General features: G+C 50.5%; 1 protein-coding gene across 2 annotated transcripts in view; it reads left to right on the forward strand.

The window, feature by feature from the left end:
- LOC133360279 (myosin-binding protein C, slow-type-like) overlaps positions 1-11,595 on the forward strand; it is a 59,682-nt gene extending 48,087 nt beyond the window's left edge. For both annotated transcript variants that reach the window (XM_061578915.1, XM_061578917.1), the window contains exons 9-11: positions 8,290-8,335; positions 9,703-9,756; positions 11,373-11,595. In XM_061578915.1, the coding sequence (XP_061434899.1) occupies positions 8,290-8,335; positions 9,703-9,756; positions 11,373-11,580 (308 nt within the window). In that variant the 3' untranslated portion in view covers positions 11,581-11,595. The remainder of the gene's footprint in view (positions 1-8,289; positions 8,336-9,702; positions 9,757-11,372) is intronic.
- The last annotated feature ends 4,110 nt before the right edge of the window (positions 11,596-15,705 follow it).

The raw sequence follows: 15,705 nt of genomic DNA on the forward strand, positions 1-15,705 counted from the left end.
CACCCATAGACTCAACACTGCTACCCATAGACTCAACACTGCTAGCCATAGACTCAACACTGCTACCCATAGACTCAACACTGCTACCCATAGACTCAACACTGCTAGCCATAGACTCAGCACTGCTACCCATAGACTCAACACTACCACCCATAGACTCAACACTGCCACCCATAGACTCAACACTGTCACCCATAGACTCAACACTGCTACCCATAGACTCAACACTACCACCCATAGACTCAACACTGCCACCCATAGACTCAACACTACCACCCATAGACTCAACACTGCCACCCATAGACTCAACACTGCTACCCATAGACTCAACACTACCACCCATAGACTCAACACTGCCACCCATAGACTCAACACTGCCACCCATAGACTCAACACTTCCCATAGACTCAAAACTGCTGCCAATTGACTCAACACTGCCACCCCTAGACTCATCACTGCTACCCATAGACTCATCACTGCCACCCATAGACTCACCACTGCACCATAGACTCAACACTACACCATTGACTCAACACTGCACCATTGACTCAACACTGCACCATAGACTCAACACTGCCACCCATAGACTCAACACTGCTACCCATAGACTCAACACTGCTACCCATAGACTCGACACTGCTACCCATAGACTCAACACTGCTACCCATAGACTCAACACTGCTACCCATAGACTCACACTGCCACCCATAGACTCAACACTGCTACCCATAGACTCAACACTGCTACCCATAGACTCAACACTGCTACCCATAGACTCAAAACTGCTACCCATAGACTCAACACTGCCACCCATAGACTCAACACTACCACCCATAGACTCAACACTGCACCATAGACTCAACACTGCCATCCATAGACTCAACACTGTCACCCATCGACTGAACACTGCCACCCATAGACTCAACACTGCCACCCATAGACTCAACACTACCACCCATAGACTCAACACTGTCACCCATAGACTCAACACTGCACCATAGACTCAACACTACCACCCATAGACTCAACACTGTCACCCAAATACTCAACACTGTCACCCATAGACTCAACGCTGTCACCCATAGACTCAACACTGCCACCCATAGACTCAACACTGCCACCCATAGACTCAACACTGCTACCCATAGACTCAACACTGCTACCCATAGACTCAACACTACCACCCATAGACTCAACACTGCCACCCATAGACTCAACACTGCCACTCATATACTCAACACTGCTACCCATAGACTCAACACTACCACCCATAGACTCAACACTACCACCCATAGACTCAACACTGCCACCCATAGACTCAACACTGTTACCCATAGACTCAACACTACCACCCATAGACTCAACACTGCCACCCATAGACTCAACACTGCCACCCATAGACTCAACACTTCCCATAGACTCAAAACTGCTGCCAATTGACTCAACACTGCCACCCCTAGACTCATCACTGCTACCCATAGACTCATCACTGCCACCCATAGACTCACCACTGCACCATAGACTCAACACTACACCATTGACTCAACACTGCACCATTGACTCAACACTGCACCATAGACTCAACACTGCCACCCATAGACTCAACACTGCTACCCATAGACTCAACACTGCTACCCATAGACTCGACACTGCTACCCATAGACTCAACACTGCTACCCATAGACTCAACACTGCTACCCATAGACTCAACACTGCTACCCATAGACTCGACACTGCTACCCATAGACTCAACACTGCCACCCATAGACTCAACACTGTTACCCATAGACTCAACACTACCACCCATAGACTCAACACTACCACCCATAGACTCAACACTGCCACCCATAGACTCAACACTGCCACCCATAGACTCAACACTTCCCATAGACTCAAAACTGCTGCCAATTGACTCAACACTGCCACCCCTAGACTCGCAACTGCTACCCATAGACTCAACACTGCTACCCATAGACTCAACACTGCTACCCATAGACTCACACTGCCACCCATAGACTCAACACTGCTACCCATAGACTCAACACTGCTACCCATAGACTCAACACTGCTACCCATAGACTCAAAACTGCTACCCATAGACTCAACACTGCTACCCATAGACTCAACACTGCTACCCATAGACTCAAAACTGCTACCCATAGACTCAACACTACCACCCATAGACTCAACACTGCCACCCATAGACTCAACACTGCCACCCATAGACTCAACACTTCCCATAGACTCAAAACTGCTACCAATTGACTCAACACTGCCACCCCTAGACTCATCACTGCTACCCATAGACTCATCACTGCCACCCGTAGACTCACCACTGCACCATAGACTCAACACTACACCATTGACTCAACACTGTCACCCATAGACTCAACACTGCACCATAGACTCAACACTACCACCCATAGACTCAACGCTGTCACCCATAGACTCAACACTGCTACCCATAGACTCAACACTGCTAGCCATAGACTCAACACTGCTACCCATAGACTCAACACTGCTACCCATAGACTCAACACTGCTAGCCATAGACTCAGCACTGCTACCCATAGACTCAACACTACCACCCATAGACTCAACACTGCCACCCATAGACTCAACACTGCCACCCATAGACTCAACACTGCTACCCATAGACTCAACACTACCACCCATAGACTCAACACTGCCACCCATAGACTCAACACTACCACCCATAGACTCAACACTGCCACCCATAGACTCAACACTGCTACCCATAGACTCAACACTACCACCCATAGACTCAACACTGCCACCCATAGACTCAACACTGCCACCCATAGACTCAACACTTCCCATAGACTCAAAACTGCTGCCAATTGACTCAACACTGCCACCCCTAGACTCATCACTGCTACCCATAGACTCATCACTGCCACCCATAGACTCACCACTGCACCATAGACTCAACACTACACCATTGACTCAACACTGCACCATTGACTCAACACTGCACCATAGACTCAACACTGCCACCCATAGACTCAACACTGCTACCCATAGACTCAACACTGCTACCCATAGACTCGACACTGCTACCCATAGACTCAACACTGCTACCCATAGACTCAACACTGCTACCCATAGACTCACACTGCCACCCATAGACTCAACACTGCTACCCATAGACTCAACACTGCTACCCATAGACTCAACACTGCTACCCATAGACTCAAAACTGCTACCCATAGACTCAACACTGCCACCCATAGACTCAACACTACCACCCATAGACTCAACACTGCACCATAGACTCAACACTGCCATCCATAGACTCAACACTATCACCCATCGACTGAACACTGCCACCCATAGACTCAACACTGCCACCCATAGACTCAACACTACCACCCATAGACTCAACACTGTCACCCATAGACTCAACACTGCACCATAGACTCAACACTACCACCCATAGACTCAACACTGTCACCCAAATACTCAACACTGTCACCCATAGACTCAACGCTGTCACCCATAGACTCAACACTGCCACCCATAGACTCAACACTGCCACCCATAGACTCAACACTGCTACCCATAGACTCAACACTGCTACCCATAGACTCAACACTACCACCCATAGACTCAACACTGCCACCCATAGACTCAACACTGCCACTCATATACTCAACACTGCTACCCATAGACTCAACACTACCACCCATAGACTCAACACTACCACCCATAGACTCAACACTGCCACCCATAGACTCAACACTGTTACCCATAGACTCAACACTACCACCCATAGACTCAACACTGCCACCCATAGACTCAACACTGCCACCCATAGACTCAACACTTCCCATAGACTCAAAACTGCTGCCAATTGACTCAACACTGCCACCCCTAGACTCATCACTGCTACCCATAGACTCATCACTGCCACCCATAGACTCACCACTGCACCATAGACTCAACACTACACCATTGACTCAACACTGCACCATTGACTCAACACTGCACCATAGACTCAACACTGCCACCCATAGACTCAACACTGCTACCCATAGACTCAACACTGCTACCCATAGACTCGACACTGCTACCCATAGACTCAACACTGCTACCCATAGACTCAACACTGCTACCCATAGACTCAACACTGCTACCCATAGACTCGACACTGCTACCCATAGACTCAACACTGCCACCCATAGACTCAACACTGTTACCCATAGACTCAACACTACCACCCATAGACTCAACACTACCACCCATAGACTCAACACTGCCACCCATAGACTCAACACTGCCACCCATAGACTCAACACTTCCCATAGACTCAAAACTGCTGCCAATTGACTCAACACTGCCACCCCTAGACTCATCACTGCTACCCATAGACTCATCACTGCCACCCATAGACTCACCACTGCACCATAGACTCAACACTACACCATTGACTCAACACTGCACCATTGACTCAACACTGCACCATAGACTCAACACTGCCACCCATAGACTCAACACTGCTACCCATAGACTCAACACTGCTACCCATAGACTCGACACTGCTACCCATAGACTCAACACTGCTACCCATAGACTCAACACTGCTACCCATAGACTCACACTGCCACCCATAGACTCAACACTGCTACCCATAGACTCAACACTGCTACCCATAGACTCAACACTGCTACCCATAGACTCAAAACTGCTACCCATAGACTCAACACTGCCACCCATAGACTCAACACTACCACCCATAGACTCAACACTGCACCATAGACTCAACACTGCCATCCATAGACTCAACACTGTCACCCATCGACTGAACACTGCCACCCATAGACTCAACACTGCCACCCATAGACTCAACACTACCACCCATAGACTCAACACTGTCACCCATAGACTCAACACTGCACCATAGACTCAACACTACCACCCATAGACTCAACACTGTCACCCAAAGACTCAACACTGTCACCCATAGACTCAACGCTGTCACCCATAGACTCAACACTGCCACCCATAGACTCAACACTGCCACCCATAGACTCAACACTGCTACCCATAGACTCAACACTACCACCCATAGACTCAACACTGCCACCCATAGACTCAACACTGCCACCCATATACTCAACACTGCTACCCATAGACTCAACACTACCACCCATAGACTCAACACTACCACCCATAGACTCAACACTGCCACCCATAGACTCAACACTGTTACCCATAGACTCAACACTACCACCCATAGACTCAACACTGCCACCCATAGACTCAACACTGCCACCCATAGACTCAACACTTCCCATAGACTCAAAACTGCTGCCAATTGACTCAACACTGCCACCCCTAGACTCATCACTGCTACCCATAGACTCATCACTGCCACCCATAGACTCACCACTGCACCATAGACTCAACACTACACCATTGACTCAACACTGCACCATTGACTCAACACTGCACCATAGACTCAACACTGCCACCCATAGACTCAACACTGCTACCCATAGACTCAACACTGCTACCCATAGACTCGACACTGCTACCCATAGACTCAACACTGCTACCCATAGACTCAACACTGCTACCCATAGACTCAACACTGCCACCCATAGACTCAACACTACCACCCATAGACTCAACACTGCTACCCATAGACTCAACACTGCTACCCATAGACTCAACACTGCTACCCATAGACTCAACACTGCTACCCATAGACTCAACACTGTTACCCATAGACTCAACACTACACCATTGACTCAACACTGCACCATTGACTCAACACTGCACCATAGACTCAACACTGCCACCCATAGACTCAACACTGCTACCCATAGACTCAACACTGCTACCCATAGACTCGACACTGCTACCCATAGACTCAACACTGCTACCCATAGACTCAACACTGCTACCCATAGACTCAACACTGCTACCCATAGACTCGACACTGCTACCCATAGACTCAACACTGCCAACCATAGACTCAACACTGTTACCCATAGACTCAACACTACCACCCATAGACTCAACACTACCACCCATAGACTCAACACTGCCACCCATAGACTCAACACTGCCACCCATAGACTCAACACTTCCCATAGACTCAAAACTGCTGCAAATTGACTCAACACTGCCACCCCTAGACTCATCACTGCTACCCATAGACTCATCACTGCCACCCATAGACTCACCACTGCACCATAGACTCAACACTACACCATTGACTCAACACTGCACCATTGACTCAACACTGCACCATAGACTCAACACTGCCACCCATAGACTCAACACTGCTACCCATAGACTCAACACTGCTACCCATAGACTCGACACTACTACCCATAGACTCAACACTGCTACCCATAGACTCAACACTGCTACCCATAGACTCACACTGCCACCCATAGACTCAACACTGCTACCCATAGACTCAACACTGCTACCCATAGACTCAACACTGCTACCCATAGACTCAAAACTGCTACCCATAGACTCAACACTGCCACCCATAGACTCAACACTACCACCCATAGACTCAACACTGCACCATAGACTCAACACTGCCATCCATAGACTCAACACTGTCACCCATCGACTGAACACTGCCACCCATAGACTCAACACTGCCACCCATAGACTCAACACTACCACCCATAGACTCAACACTGTCACCCATAGACTCAACACTGCACCATAGACTCAACACTACCACCCATAGACTCAACACTGTCACCCAAAGACTCAACACTGTCACCCATAGACTCAACGCTGTCACCCATAGACTCAACACTGCCACCCATAGACTCAACACTGCCACCCATAGACTCAACACTGCTACCCATAGACTCAACACTACCACCCATAGACTCAACACTGCCACCCATAGACTCAACACTGCCACCCATATACTCAACACTGCTACCCATAGACTCAACACTACCACCCATAGACTCAACACTACCACCCATAGACTCAACACTGCCACCCATAGACTCAACACTGTTACCCATAGACTCAACACTACCACCCATAGACTCAACACTGCCACCCATAGACTCAACACTGCCACCCATAGACTCAACACTTCCCATAGACTCAAAACTGCTGCCAATTGACTCAACACTGCCACCCCTAGACTCATCACTGCTACCCATAGACTCATCACTGCAACCCATAGACTCACCACTGCACCATAGACTCAACACTACACCATTGACTCAACACTGCACCATTGACTCAACACTGCACCATAGACTCAACACTGCCACCCATAGACTCAACACTGCTACCCATAGACTCAACACTGCTACCCATAGACTCGACACTGCTACCCATAGACTCAACACTGCTACCCATAGACTCAACACTGCTACCCATAGACTCAACACTGCCACCCATAGACTCAACACTACCACCCATAGACTCAACACTGCTACCCATAGACTCAACACTGCTACCCATAGACTCAACACTGCTACCCATAGACTCAACACTGCTACCCATAGACTCAACACTGCTACCCATAGACTCAACACTGCCACCCATAGACTCAACACTACCACCCATAGACTCAACACTGCACCATAGACTCAACACTGCCACCCATAGACTCAACACTGCCACCCATAGACTCAACACTGCCACCCATAGACTCAACACTGCCACCCATAGCCTCAACACTGCCACCCATAGACTCAACACTGCCAACCATAGACTCAACACTGCCACCCATAGACTCAACACTGCCACCCATAGACTCAACACTACCACCCATAGACTCAACACTACCACCCATAGGCTCAACACTGCACCATAGACTCAACACTGCCACCCATAGACTCAACACTGCCACCCATCGACTGAACACTGCCACCCATAGACTCAACACTGCCACCCATAGACTCAACACTGCCACCCATAGACTCAACATTGCCACCCATAGACTCAACACTGCCACCCATAGACTCAACACTGCCACCCATAGACTCAACACTGCCACCCATAGCCTCAACACTGCCACCCATAGACTCAACACTGCCACCCATAGACTCAACACTGCCACCCATAGACTCAACACTGCCACCCATAGACTCAACACTGCCACCCATAGACTCAACACTGCCACCCATAGACTCAACACTGCCAACCATAGACTTCGCCTTGCTCCGGAGTGGGGTGAGCAAGCCATTTGCAGACCAGCACATTTACCTTTGCCGTGGCCGAGCAGCAGTGGACTCCTGCTGTCTGTTTGCTCTCTCTTTGTGGCAGCTCCTGCCGAGTCCGCCATGGATCTGAGAGCCGCGTTCAGAAGATCGTGAGTGGAACAAGAACCCGCACGCACCCTAGAACTTCCTCGTCTCCTGCATCAGAGTGGCGAGACTCTGATCCTGACACCCAGTCTCCTGGATCTGAGACTCAATGATGAGTCTGATCCTGACACCCAGTCTCCTGGATCTGAGACTTAATGATGAGTCTGATCCTGTCACCCAGTCTCCTGGTTCTGAAAATCAATGAGGAGTCTGATCCTGACACACAGTCTCCTGGATCTGAGACTTAATGACGAGTCTGATCCTGACACCCAGTCTCCTGGATCTGAGACTCAATGAGGAGTCTGATCCTGACACCCAGTCTCCTGGATCTGAAACTCAATGAGGAGTCTGATCCTGACACCCAGTCTCCTGGATCCGAGACTCAATGATGAGTCTGATCCTGACACATGGTCTCCTGGATCTGAAACTCAGTGAGGAGTCTGATTCTGACACCCAGTCTCCTGGATCCGAGACTCAATGAGGAGTCTGATCCTGACACCCAGTCTCCTGGAAACGAGACTCAATGATGAGTCTGATCCTGACACCCGTCTCCTGGATCTGAGACTCAATGAGGAGTCTGATCCTGACACCCAGTCTCCTGGATCTGAGACTCAATGAGGAGTCTGATCCTGACACCCAGTCTTTTGGATCTGAGACTCAATGAGGAGGCTGATCCTGACACACAGTCTCCTGGATCAGAGACTCAATGATGAGTCTGATCCTGACACCCAGTCTCCTGGATCTGAGACTCAATGAGGAGTCTGATCCTGACACCCAGTCTCCTGGATCCGAGACTCAATAATGAGTCTGATCCTGACACCCAGTCTCCTGGATCCGAGACTCAATGAGGAGTCTGATCCTGACACCCAGTCTCCTGGTTCTGAGACTCAATGAGGAGTCTGATCCTGACACCCAGTCTCCTGGTTCTGAGACTCAATGACGAGTCTGATCCTGACACCCAGCCTCCTGGATCTGAGACTCAATGAGGAGTCTGATCCTGACACCCAGTCTCCTGGTTCTGAGACTCAATGAGGACTGTGATCTAGACCCCGGTCTCCTGGATCCGAGACTCAGTGAGGACAATAATCGTGAAACCCGGTCTCCTATAGACCCCAGTCTAATCCTGAAACCCGGCCTCTTGGATCAGAGTCTCAGTGAAGACTTTGATCCAGATTTTTGGCCTCCTGGATCACAGTCTCCATCAAGACTCCGATCCAGAATATTGGCCTCCTGAGATGCCAGTTTCTCAGGCACCCCAATGTAAACCACCCCACTTGTGCGTGCCTCGTGAGTGAACGTCTCGCCCGTGAGACATGAGCTGTCAAACTCAAATTCACGTGTGGTGGGTTGTTATTGTTGTTGATGGTTACAGGAGCGGCGGAGAGGATGCGGGCGAGCTGGATTTCAGTGGCCTACTGAAGAAAGGGTACGACCATCTTCTCTCTCTCCGTCTCTGTCTCTGTGTGTGTATCTCTCTCTGTCTGTGTGTGTGTCTCTGTGTGTTTGTCTCTCTCTCTGTCTCTGTGTGTGTGTCTCTCTCTCTGTGTGTGTGTGTCTCTCTCTGTCTCTGTGTGTGTGTCTCTCTCTCTCTGCCTGTGTGTGTGTCTCTCTCTGTCTCTGTTGTCTGTGTGTCTCTCTCTGTCTCTGTCTGTGTGTCTCTCTTTGTCTCTGTGTGTGTGTCTCTCTCTCTGTCTCTGTTGTCTGTGTGTCTCTCTCTGTCTCTGTCTGTGTGTCTCTCTTTGTCTCTCTGTGTGTGTCTCTCTCTCTGTCTCTGTGTGTGTGTCTCTCTCTCTCAGTGTGTGTCTCTCTTTCTCTGTGTGTCTCTCTCTGTCTGTGTGTGTGTCTCTCTCTGTCTGTTTCTCTCTCTGTGTGTGTCTCTCTCTGTCTGTGTGTGTGTGTATCTCTCTCTGTGTGTGTGTCTGTGTGTCTCTCCCTCTCTCTGTGTGTGTCTCTCTCTGCCTGTGTGTGTCTCTCTCTGTCTCTGTTGTCTGTGTGTGTCTCTCTTTGTCTCTGTGTGTGTATCTCTCTGTGTGTGTGTGTCTGTGTCTCTCTCTCGCTCTCTGTGTCTCTCTCTGTGTGTGTGTCTCTCTCTGTCTGTGTTTGTGTGTCTCTGTGTGTGTCTCTCTCTTTCCGTCTCTCTCACGAGATGCATAATGACTGTGAACCAGAGTCCTGAACCAACGCTCCTCCTGACTCCTGCCCCTCGCCGACCCCTCTTTGTCTTCCCAACACAACCATGCCTCGCCATTATTGTTCAGCCCCCCAAGCGTTCTGTTGCCAGGCCCCCCCCCCCTCCTTTATCAATCACCTCTCGATTTGTTGTCATCAAAAGTACACCACCACTTACAATAACCTTGTTAATTTCAATTATCACGCTATGTATAAATGTATAATTGCTAAGCTCCTTAGTAGAGGCGCTATTTAAGTTTCATTTAAAATAAGAAGATGAATACCGGTCGACTGTCACCCCCCCTCCCTCCTCGTCCCAATTTCAGGCCAACGTTTTTGCATATGGGCTGAGCGAGTGAGCGAGCGAATGAGTGACCATGTGAGTGACCCATTCACTGACTGACTGAGCGAGCGATCCGTTAAATGACTTAGCGAGCGAATGAGCGATTGAGTGACCAAGTGAGCGATGCCTTCACTGACTGACTGAGCGAACGATCCATTGACTGACTAGCAAGCAAGCGAGCCATTGAGTAACCAAGTGAGTGATCCATTCACTGACTGATTGAGTGAGCGATCCATTCGCTGACTTAGCGAGCGAGCGATTGAGTAACCAAGTGAGTGATCCATTCACTGACTGATTGAGTGAGCGATCCATTCGCTGACTTAGCGAGCGAGCCATTGAGTAACCAAGTGAGTGATCCATTCACTGACTGATTGAGTGAGCGATCAATTCGATGACTTAGCGAGCGAGCGATTGAGTGACCAAGTGAGCGATCCATTCACTGACTGACTTGAGCGAGCAACCCATTGACTGACTGACCGAGCGAGAGAGCGAGCGAGAAATTGAGCGAGCGACCTCCTTCAACTCGGCAGGAAGGCGAAGGGTCCCGAGCAGCAGGAGCCCGACGTGGACGTGTGGGAACTGCTGAAGAACGCGAAGCCATCGGAGTTCGAGAAGATCGCCTTCCAGTATGGCATCACCGACCTGCGCGGCCTCCTGCGGCGCCTCAAGCGGATGAAGCGCGAGGTGCAGAAGAGCCCAGGTGCGGTGCACGGTGCCAACGATATCAAGAGACAATAACAGCAGCCATGATTACTGTTAGCGGTGCACGGTGCCGACGACGACGACGACATCGAGAGACAATAACAGCAGCCATGATTACTGTTAGCGCAGCGATGCAACACACGTGTTTCACAGCGGAGAGGCAATAGGGGAAACTCAAGCCGGTGGCAACTGTCCCTGCGTGGCACAAGTTGAACGCAGTGGCCCGGCTGCTAAAGTGGCAATTTGGCTGGCAGTAAGGGGCTGGGGGGAACGGGGGGTGGGCGATGTTGATAGCTCAACAAAGTGGCTCATCGTTGGCCTGAAATTGGGACGAGGAGGGAGGGGGGTTGACAGTCGACCGGGATTCATCTTCTTCGTGTGGCAATGTACAGCGGCAGTCCAGTAATCTGACCGCGTGACGTTGATTCTAAATTCGGAGCGAAAAACCGGAGGACCCGGAGAAAGAGAGAGACACGCAAACTCCAAATACACAGGAGGCGTAGTCAGGGTCGGGATCGAACCCACGACCTCCTGCAATAGTCAGAAGACGGGAAGGAATTCAATAGCTGATCGTCAGAGCAGTGGGAGAACGGTCACAAGCCGCCCAGCGTGGCTGCCTTGTTGTTGTTGTTGCTTGTATTTGTGGCCACGAGTGGGCATGGCAGGGTGTTGGCAGCACAGCGGGTGACACCTGCTGTGCCTCAGCAAGAAGAGTCTGGGTTACACTCCTGACTCGGGCAACTGAACTCTGTGTGTGGAGTTTGTAAGTTCTCTCCCCCTGTTATGCAGAGCGTGAGAGTGAGTGAGTGGAGTTTGTATGATCTCCCCCTGTTCTGTAGAGTAAGTGAGTGAAATTTGTATGATCTCCCCCTGTTCTGTAGAGTAAGTGAGTGAAATTTGTATGATCACCCCCTGTTCTACAGAGTGAGTGAGTTCAGTTTATATGATCTCCACCTGTTCTACAGAGCGAGTGAGTGGAGTTTGTATGATCTCCCCTGTTCTACAGAGTGAGTGAGTGCAGTTTGTATGATCTCACCCTGTTCTACAGAGTGAGTGAGTGGAGTTTGTATGATCTCCCCCTGTTCTACGGAGTGAGTGAGTGGAGTTTGTGTGATCTCCACCTGTTCTACAGAGTGAGTGAGTGGAGTTTGTATGATCTCCCCCTGTTCTACAGAGTGAGTGAGTGGAGTTTGTATGATCTCCCCCTGTTCTACAGAGTGAGTGAGTGGAGTGTGTGTGATCTCCCCCTGTTCTACAGAGTGAGTGGAGTTTGTATGATCTCCCCCTGTTCTACAGAGTGAGTGGAGTTTGTATGATCTCACCCTGTTCTGCAGAGTGAGCGAGTGGCGTTTGTATGATCTCACCCTGTTCTGCACGTCAAGCGATTGTCGAATCGCCGTGACCCCCGACCCCGCTTGTTGTTGTTTATTGACACAAGCTCCCATCTTTTTCCCCTCATCGCAGCCGTGTTTCCATGTCTCATGGACGGGCTGACCGACCAACAGCGACCGCAACCACCTCGTCCCCCCCCCCCCCCCCAGTCCTTGTGTCGTCACACACTGTGTTCTCACACACTGTGTCGTCACACACTGTCGTCACACACTGTGTCGTCACACACACTGTGTCGTCACAGTGTCGTCACACACACGAGTAGTTGGTCAAACACACGTGCTGTCGTCATTTCGTTTTTTTTCATCTCCGCAGTTTTTGTTGTTGTTGTTGTTATGTACGAGTTGTTTACAAGCCTTAGTTCAATGTACCTCACCAAAGCGGTGCCGAGTAATGGTTTGTCAAAGGTTTTTGAGTTTTAACGTTTACCCTCCTCCTCATCCTCCTCATCCTTCCCCCTCTCCCCTACCTCCCTCCCCCTCTTCATCCTCCTTCCCCCTTCTCCCCCCCCCTCTTCATCCTCATCTCCCCTACCCTACCTCCTCGATCCTCATCCTCATCCCTCCTCATCCTCCTCCCCTCCTCCTCCCTCCTCCTCATCCTCCTCCCCCTCTCCTCCCTCCTCACACTCCTCCCCCCCTCCTCCCCCCTCCTCATCCTCCTCCTCCCCCGCCACCCTCCTCCCGCCTCCTCTTCCCCCCTCCTCCCTCCTCATCCTCCTCCGTTCCCCTCCCTCCTCATCCTCCTCCCTCCTCCTCCTTCCTCGCTCGGGTCTTATCAAGAATGTCTTTGCCACAGCAATGTGGAATTGCTATCGCCAGCTCCGCAGGGCTGGAGTCAAAAGCGGATTGAGCACCGACCGACCTCTCAGTGCTGCTCACTCGAGAACATAAAATAACTTCCGGCTCCGGGCGCGCGCGCGTGGTCAGGGAGCGGTGGCGCAGCGGTTAGCACGGCGACACCTGCGCTATGAACACGCCCGTCAACCCGAATTCGATTCCTCCGCTCACGGCCACCAGCGATAGCGATGATCTGATACCGGTCCCTTGGCCAGGACGACCGACTAAGCCTCCAAAAATGAGTACCCGGGTGTAGCGGTGTGTCGTAAAAACATCGCCACCGGGGAAGACAAAGGCGGACGGGCGTGGTAGTGCTGGCGACCCACCTCCTCTGTGTGTGCCCACAGTGCGCCGGCCTTCATCGGGTGCTGCTACTCGCTAACAGCAACTTGTCCCAACAGTCTGTTCAGGGATCTTTGTCTTTGTTACAGGCGACGTCGACGAGGATCTGTGTGCGTGTGTTCCGTGGTTTTTGATTCACGCTCGGACGTCACATCACAACATCCTTTGACCCTCGACAGCCGCTACACACACACTCCACACACACACCACACACATGCCGCGCACACACACGCCACACACATGTAGCCAATAATTTTTTCTCCACACGTTTTAAGTCACCGTTTGGCTCATTCAAGGTGATATTGGCCACACGTAGTCCCTCTGCAAGCAGCGCGCTTGTTTCTTCTTGTTGTTCATCGGCCGTCAATACGACATCCACGGCTCTCTTTAACTTTTTATTTTTTCCGTGGAACATCGCGAGAGAGACTCCGGGGCTTAATTTTGAAAACTAATTACCGCCCCCTTCTAACTTTTTTTTGCATTTGTTTTGCAAATGCTGTATCTTCCCCCCTTTTCTCTCACTCTCCTCTTCCTCTCTATCTCTCTTGTCTATTATATACAAACAACCACCACGACAACAACCGCAAACAAACAACCACCACGACAACAACCGCAAACAAACAACCACCACGACAACAACCGCAAACAAACAACCACCACGACAACAACCGCAAACAAACAACCACCACGACAACAACCGCAAACAAACAACCACCACGACAACAACCACAAACAAACAACCACCACGACAACAACCGTGAACAAACAACCACCACGACAACAACCGCAAACAAACAACCACCACGACAACAACCGCAAACAAACAACCACCACGACAACAACCACAAACAAACAACCACCACGACAACAACCGCGAACAAACAACCACCACGACAACAACCGCAAACAAACAACCACCACGACAACAACCGCAAACAAACAACCACCACGACAACAACCGCAAACAAACAACCACCACGACAACAACCGCAAACAAACAACCACCACGACAACAACCGCAAACAAACAACCACCACGACAACAACCGCAAACAAACAACCACCACGACAACAACCGCAAACAAACAACCACCACGACAAACACGTTGCCGGACAATCGATCGTCCTCGCACCGGACGACCGGAGGGGGTTCACATCGGAATTGAAACTTCTCACCACCACCAAAAAGAAGAAATCACCGTACCTCTCATTCCTCCATTTTTTCCCTCCGCTTGGACCCCTTCGTCTCCAATGCTTCCTACCACCACTCCCATCGTCACACACACCGCACCTCATTCCCCTCCTCCCCCTTCCTTCGACCCACTTCCTTCCCTACCCGAGCTTGTAACCCCACTATAACCCTCAAAGTCCATCTTGTTCTTCACCACACACACCGCAACCTCTCATTCCTTCCTTCCTTCCTTCCTTTGGACCCCCCCCCCCTTCCCCTTTAATGCCTGTTCCCACCCCCCATATCTTCACACACACACCTCAACGCATTCCCCTCCTTCCTCTCCTCTCCTCTCCTGATGACTCTATTTCCTTCCCTTCCAGAGATTGTAACCCCACCATAACCCTCAAAGTCCATCTTG

The sequence above is a fragment of the Lethenteron reissneri genome, chromosome 68, assembly GCF_015708825.2.
Source record: "Lethenteron reissneri isolate LAM-NWPU_2019-01 chromosome 68, ASM1570882v1, whole genome shotgun sequence".
Taxonomy (NCBI): Eukaryota; Metazoa; Chordata; class Hyperoartia; order Petromyzontiformes; family Petromyzontidae; genus Lethenteron; species Lethenteron reissneri.